Genomic DNA, 27,119 nt, shown 5'->3' on the forward strand with positions numbered 1-27,119 from the left:
TTTGTACACAGCACAGTTTATCTTCCTTCATCACAGGGTTGGATTTTTTTTTTCTTTTTAAGCAAAGGCTTCAAAGGCTTGCAGGGTTGGTGAGCACTGATGTCTGCTTTGCTGGTGAGTGACCTGCCAGGTCAAGAGCACTGCTCCAACTGGAGAGGTGTGATGTTAGTCAGGGATCAAACTGCACACAGAACTCAGTCACCAAGGATCATTGCTAAATTTCTGCTGCTTTGAGATCTCTGCTGTGCAAGCTTTGAACTGGTGATTCAAACAAATGCAAGGCTGCAACACAGCAGAAATGTCTGTTCTGGTTTTCCCCAAAAAGCTTAAGCAGCTCACAACAAACTCAGCACTTAGCCTCTTCCACCAGGAGGTCTCAACACTTCTGGGAAAGCAAAGGCCAAAGCTAGAGGTCTGCAATAAACTCCAAGGGCAGAAGTGCAGCCTTGGAGTGAAGCCAAAGCTGGTGATCCACCCGGACCTTTTCTCCCCAGCACCTGCTCTCTACCTGAAGACATTAATACCCATTTTCTTAAACTTCTTCCCTACAGTAGAGACTCAACAGCTCATATTCAGACAATGACAGAGACAACTGAAATGAGTCACCATCTCTCCCAAATCAGACAGAGCCCTGTTGTGTGCCCAGGTGCAGGTGAGAGAAGGTGAGTCAGGCTGGAGGAATGAGCTCCAGCAGCAGCACACCTGGCACAGCCCAACCACCCCATTCCCAGCTCGATGGGTCACTGCAGCTGAGTCTCTCCAATTGCTCATCTGTCAAGAGGGCAAGGAAAAAAGATTGCTGGGAGTTTGGCAGGCATAAACAGGCTTCCAGTAACACTCTGAGGAAGCTCACAGGATGTCACAACACAAAGTATTTACTGAAAATTGTCACGGCATTCAAACGTTCTTTATGTATTTAGTTCAAGCTGTGTGGGATTCCATCTGCCTCAGGCTTGTGGGTGCAACCATAATCTCAACAGAATAAAAGTTTTCACCCTATGATGTCACTTATACCCACAGGTTTCATGGGGACTTTCTTTACCAGGCTCCTGACTCAGTTTTGAGGGAGAAAGAATGATCTTTGTACAAATGCAGCTACTCCTCACAAGAAGGTCTACAAAGGGTGCCACACTTTGGGATACAGCGGCAGACTGGCAAAGCATCTTGCTGAGGAAGTGAAGACCCCACTTCAAACCTTGCTCCAGGAGGTATCAGGGGTACCATGAGCCTGGCCCACACAGAGGCAGCCACGTGGGTGCTTGAGCCACGAATCAAAGGCAGTTGGACACCCAGCTCCCCCTGCTCTCCTCTGTAGCCAGTGCCAGGATTTGGGTGAATGGGCTGAGCTGGTCTTCCTGGCCTCTTGGACTTGCATGGGAGTTGGAAGGTTTAGAATGTGAAAGGAACTCTCCTTTGAGAACTCAGAAATGCTTGGAGGATACAGGAGCATTGCTGTAGTGCTGGGCAGCCACCTCAGATATCACTGGAGCAGTACCTTTATCTCATAGAAATCTGTGCAGCCCCACTGAAGCTTGCCAGAGTTTGAATTTCAGCCCAGAGAAGGATACTCCATATGGAAATACCAGGTTCATGCAGGCACAGATGGACAGTACAGAAATCTCCCAGTTCACATTAGATGCAGATGTCCAGCTCTGGGGATTCCAAAACACCAGAGAAAAACCAAGATGAAAGCAAAACAAATGCAAGCTGCACTTCATTGAAGCAGGAAACCGCAAACCGCTCCTTGTTCAATGGGAAGCCCAAACTTTGGGATTCTGTTTGTTTTGAAGAATAAACCCCACCAGGCTAGTGCAGCCCTCCTCAAGGGCAGGAGGGACTGAGGACCAAAACCAAGCTCACACTGGGCAGCACCACAGGCAGCTCCTCTGCACACTTAACACCAATTCCTCTGGAGCTGCTCTCTCCCATTTTCTCCCATTTAAGTAATTCCCTATACATACATTATACATGCTGCTGGTGTTCCTTGGGGTAGGAGTCCCTGTAAAACTCAGTGATCTCTGAGGCTCAGGCCTGTGGACCTGGGTTTCCTGGATCCTCCCATCACCACAAAGGCTGGTTTTGATCAGAAATACAAGCCAGGACCTGAGGAATTTTCATGAAAAAATACTTCTTTGCATCTTCACTAAGAAAAAAACCCAATAAACGAAAACCACAAACCATCACTGTCCTGATGGGTCAGGATGCAGAAAAATCTTCTACTTGTTGCGTGAAAGAATAAATACCAGGATCAGACTTCTTCATGCCAGTATAGTTCCCCTGGGTGAGATTCATGAGGGCAGCTCCAGTGAATCCATTCCAGAGGGGTGCTACAGAGCCCTCCCAGCTCCTGTTAACTGCACTAGCAGACTGAGTTTATGGCCCTTTGCATTGGCCCAAAGAGCCCAGAGCAGCTGGGAATTACCAGGCAGAGCCACAAGACTGAAAACCAGTGCTGAAAAACAAACACCCAAACCAGGAATCACAAGGCAACCTTGAACTTCTTTTTGGAAATATTTAGGCAGGATGTCTTGCTGAGCTGACACATCTGGTTTCCAGAAGGACTTCAGCTGGGAGCTGTGCTGAACTAAAACTTTTCAGGATGCCACGAGAAGTGGGAAATGAGGAGCCTGGGACAGGCTTTCAGCAGGATGAGGAGTTGGAGCTGGAGAGCCCCAAGGGGACAATTCCCAGGGCTATCCTTGCTCATCAGGGACTTGGACATAACTTGAAGCAAAGTCCTCTAGTCCCTGCATGTACCAAGTACAGTGAGAGGGTGATGTGAAGGTGTGTTTAACTCATCTATTTCCCCTAGTCCATCACTAACAATCCATCTTTTGGCAATTCAGAAGGGCAGACCTGTACAAAGCATGGGTGTGACTGACTTGTTGATGGCCCTGGTCCAACTAAAGATGTCAAGCACATGGTTACCCCCATCCCTTCACAGCACATCCTTGAATTCACTCTGAAGCAAGTCTGTGGTGGGTTCTGAGCCCATGCTCAGGCTGGGGGAGAGATGCCTCAGCAGCAGAGCAGGCAGGAGCATGCCTGTGCTTAGTCAGTTTAGAACCTCCCAAAGCATCCAAACCAGCTACAGAAAGGAGAGGAGCTCCTGAGACGTACACAGAGCTCATTCCTAGCATATTTCACCCTCCAGTACAGGCAGGAAGCAGGATCCAAATTTTCAACAGGACAAAAATATCTCTTCTTTCCCTTGCTACACAAAGCGTGGCTTAGGAGCACCAACCAGGTGAACAAACCAGTTGGTACTTGCACCAACACTGCCCATTGCACTGTTCCTATTCAAGCAGCATCCCTTCTGCAAAAAGGGGAGAGTCTCTTGCTGTGTAATTTGTCTCTTGCTTTGTAATTCATCTCTTGCTTACCTAACAAAAAGATCATAAATCACAGCTGGTTTCCAGGTCTTCGTTATTGTCCAAGAAGCTCTGACAAAGGCAAGCTCAGCACGGACCCAGGGGAGCTGGGAACACCCAGCCAGTCCCAAAATAGGAGCAGCTTGGGCACTCCCAGCTGGAGCAGGGCTGGCCCCCTCCCAGGCAGTGCTGGAGCAGTGGGTCAGGGGGTGCATTCCTGGGACAAAAATACTCTGAGAAAAAACACCCAGAGGCAGCACCAGGCCCCTGCAGAAGCCACTGGAGCTGCACTGGCCCTGTTCATGTCCAGGATGGTATCAGGAGCCCTGGGAACAGGGCTGCTTCTCAGGACATCCCTGCAGAGTGCCTGGCACTGCCTGGCAGGGATGATGCTGTGGTGCCCAGCAACTGTGCTGAGATCTGGGCTGCATCAGGAGGAAGGGAGATGGGCAGCAGCACTCATTCAAAAAAACTAAAAACACACCTAAAAAACGACTAAAATCAGCACAAACCCCAAGAGCAATCAGCTTGTTGCCATAGGAACAGGTTCAGTGTTATGGCAGCCAGACAAGGGGTCCTGTAGGCTGAGGTCCTTCTGCTAAACTTGGGAAAATCATCAGCTTTTAATTACAAATCTGAGGGAACATCAGATATTAGTGTTTGTGCTGCCACGTTGCAGCTTGGCTCTGGTTAAGGCTTCCCTTGGCTCCCAAGGTGCTGGAAGACAAACATGTATTTTCTTTTCATTTCAAGATAGCTGAAAGCCACGGCCTAAGCAATGATGAGAACTGTATGTGATTAGGAATAAATGAATAAAACATTCTTAAACAAACAAACAGAAATCCCCTGGACTCAAATCCCCAATCAGGACCCTGAGGAGCCAGAGAAATGCAGCAGTGGTGGAAACCCAGAATCCCAAACTGAATCAATCCAACCTGGTGCTCCAGAGCACAGTGGATTCCCAGGCAGCACCTGTGACACAGCCAGCAGGGCACAGGGGCTGCATTCTGGGGTCTGGCACGGAAATTTCTGGGTCACAGCACAGTGTGCAGGTTGATTTTACCCAGTCACAAGGCATGGTGCAGACTGGCTGCTTTAGCTCAGGCAGGTTTAGGTGACATCCATTGAGGCAGCCCTTGTTAACAGCAGGGATCCTTTGGCCTGAGCAGCACATCCCAGTCACACTCACAGCACGTGAAGGAGCCCTTTCCTTTATTCACCTCCCATTTCCTGCCCATTTGTTCCAGCAGCAAACTCCCTGTTCTCAGTGTGTGTGGGATAAATGGAGAGGGAAGGAGCAATCCCTCCCCTCCACTGTCTCTATTCTCCATCACACAGTATCAGGATCATGAACTGTTTCACCCTGCTCCTTCCAGGAAGGGGAAAGATTTGCAGACACAGTCCTTCTGTTGAAAACCAGCTTTTCCACAGAAAGCATGGATAGAATTAACAGCACCCTCAAGCAAGGCTGGACATGCTGTTTGCACAAAATAAAAAAATCAATCCAGCTGTACAGGGGGAACTGCCTCCCCTGGGTAAATGGCATCCCCAGGCAACTTTGCTCATTAAGAGGAGATCAGCTGCCACAGCAGGTGGAGGAAGGAGAGATCCAGCACCATACAGCAAACATCCCTGCTCTGATTTTGTTGTTAAGGGGATGGAAGGGAATGTGAGGAGGCTGAAAAACAACCACTTAACCCTGAGAACAGAACCAGCTCCACAGCACAGGCTGCTCCACTCCAAAGTGCCCCCAGGAGCAGCCCTGGTGCTCCCTCTTGCTCCCCCATATGCAAGGGAGATCAGAGCCACCTTGTGCAGGCTGTAGCCAAGGCAAGAACCAGCCAGAATGGGCAGAACTGCACAGGCATCCCCCACCAGCACCGTGGGTGCTGCAGGGTGAGTGCAACCAGCCAGCTCAGCTGTGGGCATCACAAACCTCCAAAGCTCTTGCCCCATGCAAGCCTTTTTCCATGCTTCTGTTTCTGCCCTGAGGTTTTGCAAGGAAAAAGAAGCAGATTGTCCCAGCAGTTTGATGGCTCATTGATGGTTTCCTTGAGCCAGCTCCTGCCATCACCTCACAGCCAGACCCTGCTGATGTGGGCCAGAAACAGGGCCTAAGGACAGGCACAGGGTGTGGGGAGCCCACTATGGCTGGCCCAGCTCTTCCCAGGGCTGGCCTCTCCTCATGGGCCCTGCAGCCCTCCTGGTTTATAAATACACCCAGTGCCAGGTGACTCAACCCTGCTTCCCCCAGGATTTACAGCCAGGACACGGCAGTGCTGCAGGGGAAGGTGCAGGGAGGGGTTTGACCATGTGAAAACAATGTCATTGTTTTGCTGGGCACACTCACAGCCTCCAGCAGGAATGCTCCAGCTGGAGAGGAGAAGCTGAGCACAGAACATCCTCCACAAGGCCCATGCAAGGTGCACAAAGCCACAGCAGACATGTGGGCCCTGCCTGGCCAGGCTCTTCAGCAGCTCTCCACCAACACAGCTGTGGGTGTCAAAGGCACTGACTCAATATACTGTAATTTAAAACAAGACTAATCCCTTCAGTTAAAAAAAAAAACTTATCCTTAAGATTTACTTTCCCTCTCCTCCTGAAAAAAATCAGATTACCAGGCCCTTGGCTAAGATCTGCTTTGCTGGAGGGATGGAAACCTTGACAGTGGTCACACTTAAGGAGTAACAGATGTTCCCTTCCACTAGAAGTCCTTCCTTCCTTCCCAGCTGAACTCCAGTGTGTGCAGGAGACCTGATGTGCCAGATTCTCTGTGAGGAGCTTCCCAGGAACACTTCCAGACCCACAGAAGCAGGGGGCAGCCAAGGAGGATGGACATGGCCAACGCTGGGTTTGGCTGGGCTGGAGCTGACCTGGCCAGCAGCTCTGCCCACATCACTGCAGCTGCCAGGGGTGGCCAGAGCTCACCTTCCTTCACAGCACAGGAATGGAAAACAGCAGCTTGGGAGGGCCTGGGAAGGGGCTGACCTGCCAACAGAGACTTCATGCTGAACCAAGCAAATAAATAAATAGAGCGATTTTCCCCCAGCCAAGCAGAACTGCTAACAAACCACCTTTCTGTGTGACACACTTAGCAGTGCTTGAGAAAATCAGAGAGGCAGTAAATCCATTAGCACAGAAAAGCCTCATCTTCCAGCCCTGACAGCACACTGTCAACACTCGAGATTTTCATCTGCAGAATAGTTTTAGAGCCACAAATTCACAGATACCTGGAGTGTTTCAAAGGCAGATGCAGCAGCATGGGATGGCTGTTGATCCATGCAGCTGTGCCATGCGTTACAGGAACACAGGCCCTGCTCCAACGAGATAAAACTCCCTTGACTGACACAGATTTGCCACTATGTAGGATGGCTTGTGCCAAATGTGTTTAAAAACTCCTCCTCTGTTACCGAGGGTGCATCAAACACCAGCATGTGTTAGGACTGGGCTAATGTGTGCTCCCAGATTAATGCATGCTCCCTGGGGATGCTGGCCTGCTGCCATCAGGGCACACTGCTGGCTCCTGTTCATCTTGGTGTCCACCAAGAGGCTTTTGCAGAGGTGCATTCCAGCTTGGCCCAGCATGTTATCCCTCCTCGAGGGCAGGACTTTGTCCTTCTTTCTGGAACTTCAGGAGATTCCTGCTGGCTCATTCCTTCAGGCTAGCGAGGCCCTTCCTAACAGCAGTACAACCATCAGCCCTGCTCCCGGTGTTATCTACAAACTGCCCCTTCAACCAGGGCATTCATGCAGGTGGAGAAGTGACTGGCTTCCCTGGATTTTGTGTCTCCAGCCACAGCCCACTGAGCATGGCAGATCAGCCAGTTTTTGCCTCACCTCACCATCCACTTCTTGGGCTTGTGCTTCACCAGTTTGCCTAGGAGGATGTTACAGGAGAGTGTTGAAATAAAGTCAATAAACACCCACTGCTCTCTCTTTGTTTACCAAGCTTGTTGTTAGAGTTTTACACACATCAAGACTGTGACATGATAAGCTGCAATAAATAAAGCAAACATTTTCCTAAGCTGTCTACCCATCACAACCCAGACGTAAGTAGTAAGGTGTGTTTGGGGTTTTTTAGAGCGAGCAACATTGTGCATCTGTGGGTTGTTTGTATTTCTGTTTCAGGATGAAAATACAGAGTTAAGAATATCCATATATCATCAGACAGACAGAATCTGGTTCCCTCACCTGTATTTCTAGATGCTGCCTTAAACCAAACAACAGATGCAGTAGATAGATACTGTGAAGGTTCATTTTAATCAGCATTCACCTGCATTCAGTTTACAGCAGAAACACTGGCACTGGGTCAAGTTACATCACACCATTCTGGCAGCATTTGAATGCCTCCCACTAATGCATCAGACTTTCTCTCTTGGCCTTCCTTTTCATGGGGTTAGAAGAACATCTTGTTCAGAAGATTTGTATAGTGTATACAAAAATCATACAAACAGGTTGATGCTTCTTTGTTAAAGCCTTGGCCTCTTGCCTGAGCTCCATCCCAAGAGAACAATTCCCTCCACATTAAAGCAGCCTTGATCTGAGTTTCACCAATGGACAGGGCTGCTACAAGCAGACTGATCTATTCCACCCAGAGGAAGGAAGTCAGCTTGGAGAGCTCTTGCTACACTGACAGGCCCACTAAAATCTTTATCCCCACATATGAGCAGCTCCTGGTGACAGGCAGGAGCAGCCTTGGACTTTCTGCCCTGATGTGCACTCAGGACTCACAAAATGGCTCAACACAGCTCACATGGCCTCCAACCACTCCCCCAGGCAAGGGCCCCTTCCACACACCCCAAAGGCAGGAGTTCAGCTAGAACACAAACCATAATCTTTTTTTCTTCAGCCCCAACATTTAGCCAGTTCTTTACCTGTCTGCTAACCCACCCATCCACAGCCCAACCCTTGCACCCTAACATCCCAGTCTGGGCACACATCTGAGCTGGACAAGACCTTCCCCACAGCTGAGCACCCCCACTGTATCCCAAGCCAGGAAATATCCAGTTTTCCATCCAGACACAGGCTTTAAGACTGGGGAACGTGTATTTCTTTTCTATTTACAGCTAACAAAATCTTTGCTTTAGAGCAGTCAAAATACTTCATGTAAACTTTTCTCTGTGTTGTGGGTAGGAAGAGAGCTGAAACAAAGCAAATCAGAATAGTTTACTCAGGGAAACACAGAAATTGCATTTGCTAGCACAAAGTCATTTTGAGATCTTCTGTTTGTCTTTCCTGGTTTAACCCAGACTGACAGAGCTAGGGCTTAGTTTCCTCGAAGTCAGTGAGAGAATTTTATCAATATTCTCAGAATTTGTTTCTCATATGGAAATATCACAGACTATGTATGCAATCAGTTAAAATGTATAATTTAAGAAGCATTTTTTCAGGTTGGAAATTGTGTTCAAACACAGACATTAACATCACGAGAGCTTTGGAGGGCTCAGCTCCAGCAACGAGCAGAGCATGAGAGGTCCTGTGCAAACAGGGACAGTAAATTCCCCAAAATGAGTTTGTTGGCAAAGGCAGCGCAATTCCCTCCTGGTTTATTTCTACATTTAAAAAGACATTCAACAGCTTTCCAGCATTAAGACATTTTCACCCCTCAGTCCAAAAAGGGCTTAGAGCTACTTCTGCCCAGTTACTGTACATTTCCACAACAGTGTGGAGCCTTGGCAGGCTTCTCATCCAGCTGGTCAGCCTCAAATCCACCAAAATGCGAGGAATAAAATATTTTTCCTCCCAAATTTCTGAGCAGCTGTTTCTCAGGAAAGACACTAGCCACTTTCAATGAATCTGCAAAGCTGCTGGGTGGGACATAGACACTACCACTTTAACCTTGCTCACAAAGCCAGGAGTGCCTTCATCTCTCTAAGATGATTTTAGGAGGGATTATTCCTTATCACAGAGGATATTTCTTGAGTTAAGATAAACAGGCCTTCTAAAAATGCAAAAGAAATGTCTAAGGAACTGTTTGCTCCCTTTGTGTTGTAGTCCCCTCTGTATTTTTTCAATAAATTCACTTTGGGAAACATCAAGGTTATTTCCATAAACCTGTAAACCTTCCAAACAAGGAACCCATAGAGCTACTGAGGTCCACGTGCTACTCAGTCCTCTTCCTTCTGCCTGCCTTTGGCTACACTGCTTCCTTGCACTTACAGTGGTGCTGATGAGCCACATCCATTCTCATTCAGGGCAAGATACATGCAGCAACAAAATTATTTGGTTCTTGTTTCGTTTTGTGGGTGTTTTCCCCCATCAGGCTGGTGAGATGAATCAGCTCAGAGGGTGGTCTGACAGTCAGAGCCAGCACAGAGCAACCAGCAGCAGTTTCTGGCTAGGGCAGAGCAGGTCCTGCAGCTCCCCTCTCCAGTGTTTGGCAGCTCAAGGTCCCCCACTCTGATGACCCACTTAGAAACCTCACTGGCTCCAACCTGCCCTTCAGGCTCTCACTGCACTGGAAACTGTCAAGGTCAGACTTTCCCACCACTTTTTATCTCATTACTCTCCCTACCTCTGGCATCTCTTAATTGGAAACCACCCACACACCCAGCTCATGTGACAGCTCCATCCACTAACGTTTAACAGCTGACATTTTCCCCTGATCTGTTGATTCAGGCATGTTTTTGTACACAATAACACTCCAAATTAAACCTATTTCAGGTGGGGAAAAGTCTCTCATGAAGCCCATTGCTTCCCAGCAGAAAGTCACTTCTAGTTAATACTGTGCCTGATGCTCATCACCCAAACACACCTTCAGTGAGTGCCAGCGCAGTGTCCTGAGCCCTGCCAGGGTCCCAGGCACCCAGAGCATGCACTTCTCACTAAACCCTCACAGGCTCTGTCCTCCCATTATCCTCACTTACAAACCAGACAAGAAAGCCACCAAAACCCAACCAACCAACCATAAAAAATCCCCACAAAACCACCACTCTCAGAACGTCCCCCAAGCTTCCTCCTGACTCTCAAACTTGCAGCAAGGATGCTTGGCTGGATTCTCAGCGCCAGTAAACAGCCCATGGCCACAGAAGAGCAGCTCCTGCTGAAGCCAGGCAGCTTTTCCAGGAGGGAAGCTCTTGGGCAGGGTGCTCTCCTGCGCTGCCAAGCCCCTGACACTGCCCAGAGCACACCCAGGAGGATGCACTGCTGCCCCTCCTTCCCCAGGACAGAGACACCAACCAGAGCGTGCTCCTGCCAAGGAGCAGGTTCTGCTGCTCCCTGCACAGCTGCCAGGCTAATGATGGCTCATTTTCAGGGACAAGCTCCAAGCTCAGCTGCTGCTGCTGCTGCCAAGCCCTGTCACAACAGAACATCAAGCACAGGACCCTGCCAGGTGCTTTGGCTGCCTGCCCTCCTCCAGGAGCTGCTCTTCTGCTCTGCATCCCTCCCCACCACATGCTGTGTCTCACAGGACCACAGTCATGCCTAGGAAGGTCAGGAGGGTCTTGGGGCACTTTTGCAATGTTATTGATCTCCAACACTTCTGGAGTCCCCTGCCCTGTGTGATGGTGTTCACAGGGGTCTTAGGATGAGGGAAGAGATGAGGATCTGACTCCATGTTTCAGAAGGCTGATTTATTATTTTATGATATATATTACATTAAAACTATACTAAAAGAATAGAAGAAAGGATTTCATAAGAAGGCTAGCTAAGAATAGAAAAATAAAGAATGAATAACAAAGGCTAGTGTCTCAGACAGAGAGTTTGAGCCAGCTGAGCTGTGATTGGCCATTAATTAGAAACAACAACATGAGACCAATCACAGATCCACCTGTTGCATTCCACAGCAGCAAATAATCATTGTTTACATTTTGTTCCTGAGGCCTCTCATCTTCTCAGAGATAAAAATCCTACGGAAAGGATTTCTCATAAAATGTGTCTGTGACAGCCCTGGGCACAGGGGACACCCCTCTCTCCCCCTGCCTGTCCAGCTGGGGTTTGGGCCCCTACCTGGCCAGGGCCCTTCCAAGGCTGTCAGACAACTGTGGCCCAGCCTGGAGGGACACACAGGTAACCTGCAGTGCAAAAGGTTCAGACAGATGGATAAAAAAAAGGGTAAGTTTCACCCTGACAACCAGTATGAAGTACATGAGCATCCCAGGCTCTCTCTGTTTGCCACCTCATACAGATCTCTACCTTCAGAACCCAAATGAGTTTCAGGTTAGTGGAAAGTTTATTTGCTTCCACTGGGCTTGGATCAGGCCCCTCCTAGGTAAAAAACCCAACAGCTAATGGGCATGGCACATACGTGGAGCTTTCACTCCTATTAGCAGCCCTCTCTGGGACAACACAATTTTCCACCCATGCATTAAGCCAGTCCAATACTGACATCAGCTCATTTCCATTGATCCTGATTACATAAGAGTGACTTAATTCTCCACAGAATTGAATTTTCCATATGTTTGGATCTTTTGCAGTTGCTACATGACTTCCTTGTTCCCTGCTGAATTTATAATTTATTATCTCTTTGTCCTATGCTTAAATAGTATGGCCTTTGCTGCAAGCAGAAAGTTCTACAGATTTTTTGGGTATTTTTGTTTCCCGATATGTTTATCACATCAATTTCCTTCCATCTAAGAGACCTCCAAGCAGTATGGACACCCCTATAGCTCAAAGGATTGCCCCCAATTCTGGAGTGAAGTTCCATTCTCTTAAAACATACATTAAGAGCAGCTAATACCCATCATGGCACCCAGGTCTTTAGGCACATTTACTGTTATTTATAATTCATAAACATTGATTTTATGAGATCTAAGTGTTGTCCAAAAACCCCAGGTGATTGTAAAGGTTACAGTTTTATGGCTGCAGATGAAAATTCTCACTGTATGTGTCCCACCCAACAGGGAGGAATCTCTGTAAACTATCCACTCAGAAAACCCACTACCACCTCTGGCTCAGCTCATTTCCTGGAGCCCACATTGCCAGTCTCTCTGAGAACATAGACATTTCCAGTGCTACTCACAAGAAAACATTTTTCCTTTAACACTCATGCAATGCCACTGGGTAAAGCCATTAATTTTCACAATCTTCTTTTATAGCAAAGGCAATTCTATGCACTCAAGACAGGAGTAAACTGGAACAAGGGAACATCAAAAGCACATTTTAAATGATTCTATTGAAAAGGCTTGAATTTGGGGGAAAGACATAATCTAAAGGAAGGATCCCTGGGTTGAAAAAACCTTTTCTGTGGCAGGAGAGCCAATGCCCACACTTTTAAAATATAAAATTAACCATCTGCTCCTTCATAGAAAGGAACTCCTTCTGCCTCTGCAGGCCTTTGAAAATGGGTGTTAGTTCCTGGAAATGCATCAGCAAAACAAATCATCGTAATGGTATGTGCAGAGGGAAGCTGGAGAGGAAGAGAAGGATGTGATGACATCTGGGAGCTCTCAGCCCTCTCCAGTGCAGGATGGGCAACAGGTGCCACCTCCCTCCCACACAGCCCAGCATGAGAGCACCCCTGTCCCTGCTCCTTTCTCCTTGAGGAAGGAGCACAATCCTTCTGTTCCACACCTGCCAGAGGTCATTCCCCAGCTGCTCACCCTGCCAGGGGCTGGGGCTGCCCTGTGTGCACCCCAGGAGCTGCAAGGAGCAGAGAGCCCTTCTGGCATGGGCAGTCCCTGTGCCTGCCTGAGCTCAGCCACTGCCTGGCCAGACCCTTGCTGCCCTCCAGCCACACTCAGAACTTTCTGTTTCCAAGCCTTGAGCTTCTGAGCCCTCTCCAAGCACAAGCTCTGCTCTCACTCTCACAAATTGCACCCTGCTGACATTGCAGTGGGACAGACACTGCCTGCTGGGTGCAGGTGGCTCTGACCCAGAGCCAGGACAGCTCTGATTTGGGGACAGCAGGGAATGGGGGTAGCTGCATCCTCAGCACACCTCCTGATACAGACACACTGTCTCCAGCTCTCACAGCACAGCACTGGCTGCTCTCTGGCATCAGTGAAAATGGCTTTTTGTCTGCCATGCCAAGAAAGGACCTTATCTGATTCTCCCATTATATACATCCAATCTGAGTAATCTGATGCCCTTACAAATCACACCTATAGGAGTAACAGGACCTTCCAGACCATGGAATAATCCTGAGAGGAACTGAGGCAAGTCACTTCACTGGGAATATTTTGCATTTAAATGGGGAGAACACCAGAAGATGCACACTCTCCAGACCACGGTATGAACTAGATGACCTAAAGGATTTTTTCTCTCTCTAGGAGGAGATTTATGTCACCTCCAAACCTGGGCCACCTAATCAGACTCCTATTTTGTAAGAAATTCTGTGACCAGGGCTACAAGACAGATCAGGCGAGTCCTGCTCCCAGGCATCACTGAAGGACCTGCCCATCTTCAGCATCCCAGCTGAGCCCACTTGTCAGAGCTTTGCTACCAACAGACTGGCTCCCTGCCCCAGCACCCTGCTCCCATCACTGCCCAGACTGTCAGGCCAAGCCAGCAGAACAAAAACCTTGTGAAAATCAAGAGCTGTCTGCTGGTGAGAAGGGGAACCAATGCCAGAGATGGTGCAGGTGAGGAGGTGGGAAATAAACTCCTCAGCCCCAGCAGAAACAAACTGTTAGCAGCAGGATACTTCACAAGGCAGCTGTGCCAAAGAGGCCCCCATCACCTCCTGCATGCAGCCACCAAGAAGAACCAGGACAGATTCTTCAGGTAGAGACCCATTTGTTCTCAGCCTGCACAGGACAGTGGCTCAGAACAAAATGAAGGTCAGGGGCTGGATGTAGAATAAAGCTGCAGAAATAATGAGCACCAGTGACACTCTGCTTCCACACTGAGACTGCCAGCAGCCCGTGGTGTGGAGCCAGAAGTGTTTCACCACATCCCCAGGACACTGGCCACACCGCAGGGCTCTCGCTCCACGCGGGTGTGCAGCAGGGACCCAGCCGTGCTGCAGCTGTGTTTGTTTGGCCAGCTGCAGTGCCACAACACAGCTGCACCGATCAGGGCTGTCACCTGGCTCGGGATGAAAGCAGCTCAGGAGCAGGATCTGGCCATCCCTGCTCTGTGCAAGTGCAGCCAGCCCAGTGACCGAGCGGGGTCTGAGCGCGGCCGCCTCCTGACCCAGAGCGCTGTCAGAGCTGACACAGGGCATGAGGCACCGGGGCAGGCAGCAGAGATGGATTATGGAGCCTGACCTGGGGCCAGGAGATCCCAGTTTTCATGCTGGCCCCACCTCTGGCTGGAGCTGCACTGCAGGAAGTCTTTCCCCTTCCTGCTCTGTCCACACTGCTCATTATTGCTATCGCAATAGGAATGATCCTACCCCACCCCCAGTCCTTTCTGACTTGAGGAAAACTCTTGGCAACCAATATCAGAAATGGTTTTTCTCCTCTCTTCAGAAAAAACCTCCACACTTCATTTCAGATGTTTATGGTTTTCATTTTCACATAATATATGCTATGAGTGATGTGTCAAAGCCATCACAGCCTAAATCTCCAGGTTTTATTTCTAAATGCACTATAAAGAATTGCTCCCTGCTACTGACTGAGTCATCTCCTCTAGATCAAAGCCTGTCCTGCTCAAACTGAAACAAAACAGTTTGGTATTTGACTCTTTCATCTAGAAGCCAGTTCTGTCTGTGCTAAGCAGCACCTCCCTTTCCATATTCAAAACGGAACATTTTCCTTCCTTCTGTCAGTCTGATGGCAGAGCAGGCCTGCACATTTGTGAATAACCAACAAAAAACAACTGCATGAATGAGGAAAGGCAATCGTGCCATCAACGGGTGAAAGAAAATTTGAAATTCCATCCCAGAATCTGGGATAAGCAAGCATTCCCAGCAGCACTGTTCCATCAGGAGCTGGAAAGGCTTCAGCCTAGAGGATCAGAGAAGGTGACAATGTCCTTGCTGAAGTGTCCACAGATGATTTGGCTGCATTTTCATAGAGCATGTCTCCAGTGTGGCAGAATCTCCTCATCTTTCATGGTCCAAATAACTAACACAGTCCAGACACTGGTCTGGAGCAAGGGTCAGCCACGTCAGTGCTATTAGCACCTGGAATTCTGAGCATGTCTGCCTGGCAAAGGAATTGTCAGCTCTACATCCCTCTTCTATAACAAATCAGCTTTAATTATGTTAAATTCAAAGGCAGCTTTATGAATTGCACCAGAAATACAGTTAGGTAATGGATCAGTAAAAATTGGTAAAACTTGCAATCAATCCAGTGTAAATCTTAGACCCAGTCTGATCTTTGTGGTCAGCCCACTGACTATGCTGGAATGACACCAGGAATTAATTTGGCCCTTCCCACCTCATCTAAATGTGGGCCAACAGACATGCATGTTTATCAGGAAAAACAAGAACATATGCTGGAAACAGAGCATTTCCAAAAAAAACCTCAATCCAGCATGGGAACAAAAGCCAACTGCAAAGATTTTGTAGCTAACCAGAATGTCAGAGTGAGATTGTCTGATCAGGGTTAAATGTTAGAAGAATACCTTAAAGAAAGCACTGGACCATCACCCAGACCTACACATTTTTAATGCAGACACCAAGCAGCCAAAGGTGTAAGAATGTGTGACCTGGAAGTGGCCAGACCCAACAGTCCATGGCTCTTACCCTGGTTTTGGGGCAATGCCAGTTGCAAAGGGACAGCAAACAGCCTATGCTAACGACAAGGATGGTCCATTTTATCCCCTGCACAGCACCCACAGGACACCCTATTTATGTTCTTCAGTCCCTCTCGCACAATGTGTGCTCAACACCCATCTGTGCTCCTGTCAGTCCCCATGGCTTCACCATCCTGTGTGAGCCGTAACTGACCATCACAAGGACAAAACACTGATCATAGCTGAAATGGTATCAGCAGCAAATAAAAAAAAAAAACAACCCAGCATATAAGCTTAGGGGATGCCATTATTTAGGCCAAAGAATTGAAGGAAGGCTGACGTAGCCAGTCCAAAGAAACACCAATGTGAAATCCTGTGCTGTTCCACACAGATTTCCAACCTTGCCTCTGGGTGCTGCCCCTGCAATTCAGGCCATGCTCTGGCTGGGCTGGACTCAGCAGGGATCAAATGGATGAACCTGCCCTCTCCTTCCTACAGCACTCCAGGTTTTTCAGCCTCAGCATGGCCCAGAGCTTGCTGCCTTTATTTCTAAGCACAATAAAACTGTCACTGCTCTTTTGGTTTAAGAGCTCCAGTGAACTATCAGAATTAAAAATAAATCATTCTGTTTCGGGGAATGTTGAGCCTCCTGGGTCTAGAAAGCATTTGTTTCTCTTCTCAGCCAGACGTGGGAATTCAGCCTTTAGGATAAAGTATGGGAATTTTGATTGCCATTTCACTTCCCCCCACTCTGCCAACTCCCACTTCAATTTCCAGAAATAGATCTCGTCTACACTTAGGGAACATCTGTTTGAACAACCTGATAGGAAAACCACACTGGCAGAAGTTAAGCAGTGCAGGATGCCAACAGGCTCAGGCTTCAAGCACCCTCACCCAGGTCTGCCCTGCTTCACACCCTGCCAGTTCACACTGGCTCAGCACAGACCACTGCAACCCATACAACGAGAGTCCATCAGTATTTGGCATATCCTGGTGATTAAAGCAAGAGCCCATTGAGCTGAGAGTGTGACAGCCCACCATGATCAAAGTGCTCAGATGACAGACCACATCAGCAGTGTCTCCAGAGCTGTGGATCACAGTCAGAGACAGAATTACTGTTCAACAGCCCAGAAATCAAGAGTATATGTTGGCATAATTGATACACTTTGTGACTGATTTACTGGTGAATTTTCCTAGAACCAGACCTTGGAGCTCACATGGACTTAAACATCAGCCAAACCACACTTGGAGCATTGATAATTTTCTGACACACTTTAATCAATTACATGGTCTGCGCAGAACTGCATTAGGGCAGCCAGCACCAAGTCAATAATTCCTTTCAACACCTGGAAGACAACCTGGTTTCCAAGAAGCATCATCTCATAAGGGGGACAATTTCAAAGCTAAATTAAACTGATGTGGCACATAGGCAGCTAGATAATATCATCAGCTAGCACTGCTCATTAGAGAAAGGCAAGAGACTGTGCATGGATTTGTGTGTGCTTCCTGCAACATGACTAGTAGAGAGAAAATGGAATAAAGTTGAAGCAATAATGAAAATCTGTGTTTATATAAAATAATACCATGCTTAACTCAAGAATAAATCATTTACAAGTGTTGCTTTGCTAAATAGTTTGGTAGCTGACTTCTGTTGAAACAAGACAGGCCCTTGTGAGCAGAAACGGATTATATTATTAACTCCTTAGTGTTCTGATTACTTAAGTTATAGAGAGAATCTAGTAACCCTTGGTTGAGAAGTTCAGTAACCCATCATGAGAAGTTCAGTCCTCATGTCTTCCTACAGCTTTTTCACAGCCTGGCTGGAGGAGGCATTGCTGGATGAATTGGTGGATGAAGGGTGAAGAAGCTGCTCTGCAGACACGACTGACTTATTCCAGAGGTCACTGGCTTTTAGGTCACTGTGATCCTGCACTGGCTTTTAGGGCTTTTAGGTCACTGTGACCCTGCACAAGTTCACCAACAGATGCATTCAGCTCTGACACTGCTGCTCAGAGGAACAAGACACACAAGTATGTGTGCAGCACAAACAGTGGTGTGGGAGCAAACCAAAACCACCCCAAACTGTCACATGCACATTTCACTGGTGACTGCACAGCTCTGGGGCACTTGTGACTGCCTTCCAACCAGACAGGTGAGGTTACTGAACTCCAAAAGCCCCTGCAGGCCCTGCTCTGGCTAAACCTGGAGCCCCAGGCACCCAGTGCAACGTGGCCCAGATGAGGTAAACAACCCACATGGACTGAAAAAATCCAGGAGGAAAAGCACGTAGCCACCCTGCTGCCCAGCAGATTGCAGACCCCTGCAGCAGTGATGGTGAAGCCAGAGCCACCCTGCCAGTGTGTCCCTGCTGTCTGTGACCTCAGGCTTGGGGAGGAGGGCTCCTGACCACTGAAGCAGCCAGGCTTGCCTGGCACCTCCATTCAGACCTAGTGTACACAACTTCACACACAAAAGCATCTCTTAGCAAAAGAGATGCACCCCTGTGTTTGTGTACTCGGTTCCTAACAGGGAAAAAAAAAACCTGGCTGTGGTTGGGTGATAGGAATGCACATGCCACCCCTCTGCTCAGGTAACCACAGCAAGGTAAAGCTTTGTTAACTGAGCTCAATTAATCCGAGTGTTCTCTTTATCACATTTTAGCAGCTAGCAGGACCAGACAATCCTTCAGCAGATGTGGAACTGTACACTGTACAATCTGTGCACTACAATCCCAGCTCTCTGCCTGATGCTGCACTCCCCAGAGCCAGGGAGAAGTCAGGAAAGTATGGCAATAAAAAGAGCAGACGTTCCCATCGTTCAAGACTACGTGGCACATTTTTAGAGACTGCAGTGGAACACAGAAGATCCATGAAGATGCTGGGTTTACACAAAGGAGACAGGACATGCTCCCCAGGCAGGCAGCCTGGACGGAGCTGCTGATGGGATGGATGGATGGATGGATGGATGGATGGATGGATGGATGGATGGATGGAGCAGACGGCCTCCAGCTGTCACAAGGCACTGCACAAGTCTGGGCTGGCCATATCTCCACTTTTAAAGTCAGCCCTAACTTCCAGACTTGTGATATTTTGCTGCCACAAGTGCTGCCCCCCTAAGTGCTGCAGCCACGTACCTGTTAGCAGCAGGCACCCAACAGTCTCTCTGCATTCCACTGATTTCAGCTCCTTCCCAGCAGGACCATCAGGAGTCAGAGCTGTTTGGCACTGGGACTGTCTGAACAAACCCATGGGTTCCTTCCAGAGACGACAAACTGACAGTGCTACTGGAAGGCTGCAGGGCTGCAGCTGGCTTGGTTGCATTCCTCAGCAGAAGAAAGCCCCAGATTTCACACACACTTGTGGAGGACTTTCAGCAAAAGCCACTTGTGACATCATGTGGCATTGTGTAACTCGGGTTCTCTGCGAGCCAGCTCGCTCTTCCCAGCCCCAACAGCTGCCATACTCTGCAGTGACAAACAGCAATGATGAGATCTGCAGAGAGACCCTGGATCAGAGATCGCCCTGCAGATACCTTATCTCCTCTCTCAGGAGCTGCACACACACTTCCCCTCCCCACCTGCCTGGACTGGCTACCTCAGAGCACACCAGGCTGCAGGACAGAGATCCCCTCCTTGCAGCACACCAAGACTTGCTCCCCATCTCACTCAGGCCAAGAGGGAAGGCTCCAGCACACACTGTAAGAATCTCCTGGCTCAGACCCACCTCTTTCAAAGCACTGCTGCCAAAGTGTTATGCAAACTTCTTCAAAAGGCATCCCAACTGCTTAGCTGCCACCTCTACACTCCAAACTCAGTGCCAGCTCTGGAAAGCCTCATTAATTATTAGCAAAATTGGGAATCTGAAGATTTTTTTTTTTAAAGATTCAGTCTCCTACAACCCAAAAGGAAGTAAAAAACCTCACGTGCATCACACCAGTGCTGGGGGTAGCTACTGCTGCTGGTTATCTCTGGAGGAGATTCCTCCACTCAGAAGTAAGAAGCCCACAGGCTAAACTGCCAGCTAAGACTTGTGAATCTCTATTTCCCAGGCTTTTTCTAAGCTTTGTGCTATAATTTTATCCTAAGCAGATCCACAGTGCAAAAAGAAAAAAAAAAAAAAAAAAGAAAAAGAAATACATCAGAAATTCTTTATGCAACACAGAGCACAGTCCACCCAAGGAGGGGAAATACTTTTATTAAATTGCAAGTGGCCAAGTCTGTATGTTACGTGGGAGTTTCAGTCTGATCCCATAATTCTCAGATATTTACTTCCAGACAGAGCTGTTTACAACCAAAGACAACACTGCCATGCTCCAAACCATCCTCAGGCTTGCTTTCTGTGGAATTCTGCCCATGCAGAAAGCGATAGGTCAGCGGAGGGGCAGAGGGGAAATGTATTTTAATGAGTCCTGGCCCTTGTCCTTTGAACTTCAGACCAGCCCAGCACATTTCCCAGGCCTGTGGCAGGAACTGCCCCACTCCTCAGGCAAGGGCTGCTCTGCCAGCCTGGCCCCCCAGCCCCAAGGGAAGCCCCTCTGGGTGGCTGCAGCCCTGGCTGTCCCCTGTCCCAGCGGGGTTTGGGCTCGGGGGGCACAGTGCCAGCACCGCTGCACTGAGCTGTGCCAAGGCCCCAGCTCCTCTGGCCACTCTGAGCAGCTCCTGTTTGTCTTGGAGGCTTTTCCCTCCTAAAGCTCTGCTCCCTGGATTCAAGTAAATTTACTAATTTTATTAAAAAAAAAAAAAAATGTCGGGTACCAGGAGATTGGCGGCTTCCTACTGAACACTTCTTTCGTTTGTGAGCTCCTACAGCCATTCCTTCAGTTCACACAAGATTTTTAGCCATGCACCATAGCACACAGCAAGAAGTTTAATCCCTCTTCTTCACAGGGCAGCATAGCTCTTCCAATGGAAATGCCTTCTCCAGCTACTGCCAGGGAATTCTCCAGCTCACTGGCACTTCTGCCCAATCCACCACCACCCCAGGAAGTGGCTCATGAACACCTGCACCACCAGCAGTTCCTTGGAACAGGACCCTGTCAGACTCATCTCTGACCCACAGAGCTCTGCTGACAGGCTGCTGCACAGACTGGACCAGTCTGTCTTGTCTGTTGACCCAAAAGAAAAGCACAAATTACTCAACTTCCATGATGAAGTAAACAATAATATGCAGGTCATCAAACTGGCTGTGTGACTGTAGGATCCCAATTCATTTGTTGGGTCTGGATCTGTGCTTCAGCCAGACAGCTTCAAAGAGGAACACCCATGCCCTGGGTGCACAAGCTCTGCATCCCCTCTGATCATAGGTGCACCTCTTAATTTTGGTTCCCCAAGACATCCCCTACAGCTCTGGGCTCTCTGGTTGCTATTGCCTGAAGATGCACTTCCCTGCATTACATGAATCCTGCCTGTCCACAGGGTACAGCAAATTAGAGCTTACAAAGAACTTCTCAAAAGAACAGCATCCCTAATTTCCCTTGATCTAGGGAGGATGGTTGCAAGGACAGCATTGGCCATTGATGAAGGAGCTTGGGATTCAGGTCCTGAATTCATGAAATCTTAAAGGACTCAGACAAATCACTAAATCCTTCATATGTACTTTATGTTGAGATGGAAACAACAAGGAGCAAGCATGCAGCTGAGCAGGTGTCCAGAATTGAGATGTTAAAGCCTGTGTGGCTTTGGTGCACAGCCTGGGTGACAGGAGCTGCCCAGTTGCCTGCCTGCCTGCCCTCTGCCCTCCTTGCTGCTGGGAGCTGGCAGAGCCAGCCATGCCCCAGCTAGAGCAGTGCAGCCCTTTTGCATAGACACTCCCTGTGCTGCTGGCTGCGGGTGTTCAGTGGAAGCCATCAGTGGGAGCCCATAACAATGCCCTCATTCAGGCAGAGCCGCCAGCCCCAGCCGGGCACACAGAGCAGCTCCCAGGAGAGGGGAGGCTCTGGGGAGGAAGGGGTTTGCTTACACACAAAGGTAAAGGAAGGGCTCTTGCCCTGTCTAGAGCACTCCAAAAGCAGATGCCCAAAGGCTCAGAGCTTGTGAGCTAGCTTTTATCCTTTCCCCCCCACCTCCTTCTTTTAGGAAGAAAGCTTCTCTCCTGGCTTTAGGAGCAGGGCTCTTGTTCTGGTGACACAGATGGGGCACAGACCCAGAGCAGCAGGGGTACTGCTCCCCTGCCCTTCACTCCATGGATCCCTGCCCCTTGCTCTCAAGAGATGGAGGATCTCCAGGGATGATTCTGGGATATCAAAAGGAGCCTCCAAACCTGGCAGTGACATGCACACCTCCCAAGGGCCATGGCTGCTGATGGAATGGGGCTGAAGGCAGCATCCCTAGAGCCCATCTGCAGTGAGCCTGCCCTGGTGTGGGGAGCACTGGGGAGTCCTGTGTGCACATAACACAGCTCAGAGCATCCTCGTGTGCCCTGTCTGAACAAGAAATGCAGCTGTGCTGGAACAGACAGAAGGGCTGTGCTGGCACAGGTGGGGTGCCTTGGAAGGGTGGGCACGGCAGATGTTTGAGACAGGCTGTGGTTTCAGTTCCAGAAAAAAGGATTCATGTCCTCAGGCCCTGCAGAGTAAATAACTCTGCACTCCTGCTGCCTACTCCCCAACAGAGCCTGTTCCATTCTCCAAAACCAACCAGGGTCTCTCTCCCATAAGTGAGAGTTACTGTGTATGTTATGAGGTTATGCATGAAACTAATTTTCATCTGCTTTTAAAAGAAGGCTCAGCCCAACAGCTGAAAGCTGTACTGGGTTTGGCACAGAGCAGCACATTGCCCTGCTTTCTCCAGTTGCCACACCAAGACAATGAGTTAAACACAACAGCTGTGTGGACAATCAGCTGAGGAGAAACCACATATGTCTGCAGACAGACCAGATTTTGTTCATATGAATCAATCCATTTCCAGCTCTGATTAACAACAGTTTATAAAGTACCTCAGATTGTTACCAGGGTTTGTCTTTCATTCATGTATCCACTTTTCAGTCTAACCCCAAGCATATCCCTTTGTATGTGCAAGAACATGTGCCCTAGTCCTAAACAGACCCACCCCCTTTCCCCTCCCAGTTAAAACATGTTAACTTAGCAAGCAAACACTTCTTTCTACCAAGTCACCATTTTACTCCTTATCAACACTAACCTGTTGATTTCTGTTAAGAAGACAACCTCTCCTTCATGGGCAAACAATGTTCATCTCCTTGGGGGAGCACTGCAAACACTCCCAAGGACCCTCTGACAAGGAACATGAAGTTTGAATCTTTGCTCAACGAAGATAGTAAAACATGAATGCCAAACACTTCTGAAGAACTGGGCTGGAAGCTGCTCTGATTACCATTACAGACCTCTAACACATTTAAAACATAATAATAATAACCTTACAAAACTCTCCATGCTCACATCACTTAACATTTTAGACCATGCGCATAGGGCTGCATCACCCATGGCTGAGGTGACAAGGGTGTCAGTCTGAGAGGCCTTGACAGAGATGGCAGGCAAATGAAGGTGTCCCCAGCCCATCCCTCAGCAGCAACAGTGCCCTCAGCACCTCCTGGGGTCTGCAGATGTTGGTCACAGACCAGCCAGCCATGTCTGACAAGCGTGGTAAGGAGCAGGCAAGAATCAGGGAGCACAGGCTGGGATAGCTGCCATATTCAAAGGCAAAACACATGGGAAGGGGGGGAGAGCACTCACAGGAAATAGAGGAGGAGCAAGAGCAGCTCTGTCCTTGTCACTGCAGTGACCACCCTGCAGATCTCCCTCTTGTCCCCTTGGGCTGCCAGGTCTGCTGCTCCTTCTGCCTCACACACACAGTCCCTAATCACAGGGAGAAGGCGCCCTTATAACCAGCACCTTCACCAACAGCAGGGCAGCCTGGCAGGGAAAAAACCAACCCCCTGTGCACTTCATGGTTATCCTTCAGAGCTTCAGCAGCCTGAGAGGAGTCAGGAGGCAGCAGTGTCCCCCTGTGCAGCTGCCCCTGTGACCTCATTTGCAGCGGCTGGGAAAGGAAACCCATTCCCAGGAGGGTTTCACAATCTCTCCTTCACTTCCCACCAGGCAAGTCCAACAGCCTGAGCTCTTCCCACTGCACGGGTGCCACCCTGCCAGCGCCAGCCTCCCACCCAGCCCTGCACACCCCACCCAGCAGGATTCCTGTGGCTGCCATTGAAACAGCAGAGACAGCTGCACGTGCCACCCCAGAGCCAGGATTGTTGTACATCCCTGCCCGTGTTTAAAGGAAGGATGCTGCTGTTTGCTGATGACTGCAAACTTAATTTCTTAAGCAGCAGGACAGATTTTGTAGTCAAATTCATTTTCCCAGAACACCAATTCATTGCTTAACAGCCCTGTTTGAGTCCATCCACCTCCATCATTACAGGATTTCCCTGCACAAGTGGCACGGATGAAGACTTCCCATAGCAAGGCATCAACAAGTTATCCCCACCAGAGCAGGCACAAATCCCTGGTGCTTATTAACAACAACCTACTTGTCTGCCCTCTCCACCCGCTCCTCAAGGCTCCCAACTCCCCCAGCCCAGCCTTCCCCCACACCTCACCAGCTCCAGGTGGCTCCTGTCACCCCCCACACTGGGGACACCTTCCAGGCACTGACCCAGCTGTGCTGTCACCTCTGGCTGCCCCACAGGGCTGGCAGTGCCTCATTACCACCCCTGCTCCCACACCAGCACAAACAGCCCTGGCAGGGCTCTGCCATCAGTTGTGCTCGCTATTTATTCATCACACATGTGCAGAACATCCCCGCTGCTCTGAGGGAGCAGTGTGCATGTTTAAAAAGAAATTATACAAAACGTAGCTGAATCTTAATGAATCTACTGCTTTGCTACTGGAACTGAATGGAATTGTGCAGACCCTGCCAGGATGGAATAAAAAACCAAACCAACTACACAATATTTGATTTGTAATATAATTCTTAAGATCGCTTTTGCAGTGTGTTATTATTGTGCTTATCAGGCACCAGTTGTAAGGAGGAAAAGGCTCAGAATGCAACTGGCAGCACAGTGCCAGCCCTGTCAGAATGCTCAAGTATTGCACAGTGAAAAAAACACACAGTCCTGGCAAAAGTTAACTTCACACAATATGACACCTCAACATTAGGAAATGAGCTATTAGCTCAAATGTGCCCACTGAGGTGTAAGCAAACCTTTCTGGTTTGACAGCAATAGGTACAAATGGGGTCTGGCAGAAATACATTTGTTTAGTACCAAGTTCCCCACTGAAATGTTCCAGTTCCATGAGGAGGACAGCAGTTACAAGGAGAGTCCCATTTCCTCTCAGCAGGTAAAATTTACCGCAGGCTTTCTCCGTGCTATAAGGGGTGGATCCGCCTCCTCCAGGGGAGGTTTCTGCACATCAGCAGCAGCAGAAATCAAAGAGCACCCGCACGCACCCGAGAGCTCCGTGCCCACATCCCACCTCCTCCCGCCCCAGCTGGCAAGGAGAGCTCATGTTTGGAAAGTGCCCAGGAGTGCCCACAGCAGCACGGACCGGGGATGTGCCAGTCTCGGGGCTCGGGACCAAGCAGCATCAGGCAGGAAGCGCCAGAGCCATTGATTGAGGGGATATAAATGGGCTGTGGGTGACAGCCAGCCCGGATGAGAGCTGCCAGGGAGAAGGCTGCGAGCCGCTCACCTTCCCTCTCCCTAACCACTCAACTATTTGCGTTTGGAAAACAGGACACTCAATGTCGTGCCCGTTCAGCCTGGGAGGGTGGGAAGCCCACGCAGATGGGCGGCTTAGGACCAAAGACGGAACGGGCAATGCCAGACGACTGAGCGGCTCCAGAAACGCAACAAGCCGCTGCTTTCAAGTGGCAAAAAAGCTCCCGATGTCCGGATCGGATAAAACGTGACATTTTCCCACATCTCTCTTTCCCTTCCTACTCGGTGCCCGGTGCTGGCACGCAGGGAGTTCACATCCCCGGGCGGGACCTGCCCGCGCTGCTCCGCACCTTCCCCACCGCTCCCCCGGCCGGGCACCGCTTCCTTCCATCCCCGAGCTGACCCCGGCCGGGCACCGCTTCCTTCCACCCCTGAGCTGATCTCGGCCGGGCACCGCTTCCTTGGACCCCTGAGCTGACCCCGGCCGGGCACCGCTTCCTCCCATCCCCGAGCTGACCCCTTGGCAGGCACCGCTTCCTTCCACCCCTGAGCTGATCTCGGCCGGGCACCGCTTCCTTCCACCCCTGAGCTGAGCCCGGCCGGGCACCGCTTCCTTGGACCCCTGAGCTGATCCCGGCCGGGCACCGCTTCCTTCCACCCCTGAGCTGACCCCGGCCGGGCACCGCTTCCTTCCACCCCTGAGCTGACCCCGGCCGGGCACCGCTTCCTTCCACCCCTGAGCTGACCCCTTGGCAGGCACTGCTTCCCCTCCATCCCCCAGCCGCCCCCAGCGTGGGCACCGCTTCCCCTCCATCCCCGAGCTGATCCCAGGGTGGGCACCGCTTCCCCTCCATCCCCGAGCTGATCCCAGGGTGGGCACCGCTTCCCCTCCATCCCCGAGCTGATCCCGGCCCCGTCGCGGAGATCGCCTCCCCGGAGCCAGTTCCCGTCCCCACCATCCGTCCGCCTTTCCCCGGCGGAGCGGGATCCCGCTCTCCCCGCCCGGTCCCGCTGGCGGGACAGCCCCTCCCGGCCCCAGGAGTTGCTCGACCCGCTCCCGCAGGGACCCTTCCCCGCAGCCCATCCCGGTCCCACTCTCGGGAAACATCCCCTCAGGAACTATCCCCGCATCCCACCGCCGCTTTCCCACGCGGGGGGACCGCATTCCTCAGCATTCCGTGTCAGGGCTCTGTCACCCCCCAAACATCGCCACCCGCAGGTCCCCAGAGCCCCCGGCGGTCCCCGAGCAAGGACACGGACACGCGAGACGCCCCCATCCCCTCACCTTTGTACTTCTCCATGGCGATGAGCGGGACCGCAGCGCAGCGACCGCCGAGGGCTCCGGGACGCGACGCCGCCCGCAGCCGGCTCGGCTCCGCAGGCTCCGATGGCAGCAGCGCCGGCTGCCCCGGCCCGCCCCGCTCCGCAGGCTCCGCCCCGAGCCGCGCAGGCTGGCCGGGATGGGCTCCGGGACCGGCTCCGGGATGGGCTCCGGGATGGGCTCCGGGATGGGCTCCGGGATGGGCTCCGGGACGGGCTCCGGGACGGGCTCCGGGATGGGCTCCGGGAT

At 50.2% G+C, this 27,119-nt stretch overlaps 1 protein-coding gene across 4 annotated transcripts in view; it reads right to left on the reverse strand.

Moving 5' to 3' along the window:
* AFAP1L2 (actin filament associated protein 1 like 2) overlaps positions 1-26,918 on the reverse strand; it is a 64,569-nt gene extending 37,651 nt beyond the window's left edge. For all 4 annotated transcript variants that reach the window (XM_058028913.1, XM_058028912.1, XM_058028911.1 and 1 more), the window contains exon 1: positions 26,835-26,918. In XM_058028913.1, coding sequence (XP_057884896.1) covers positions 26,835-26,850 — 16 coding nt within the window. In that variant the 5' untranslated portion in view covers positions 26,851-26,918. The remainder of the gene's footprint in view (positions 1-26,834) is intronic.
* Positions 26,919-27,119: the final 201 nt, after the last annotated feature.

This window comes from Melospiza georgiana, chromosome 8 (genome assembly GCF_028018845.1).
Source record: "Melospiza georgiana isolate bMelGeo1 chromosome 8, bMelGeo1.pri, whole genome shotgun sequence".
NCBI lineage: Eukaryota > Metazoa > Chordata > Aves > Passeriformes > Passerellidae > Melospiza > Melospiza georgiana.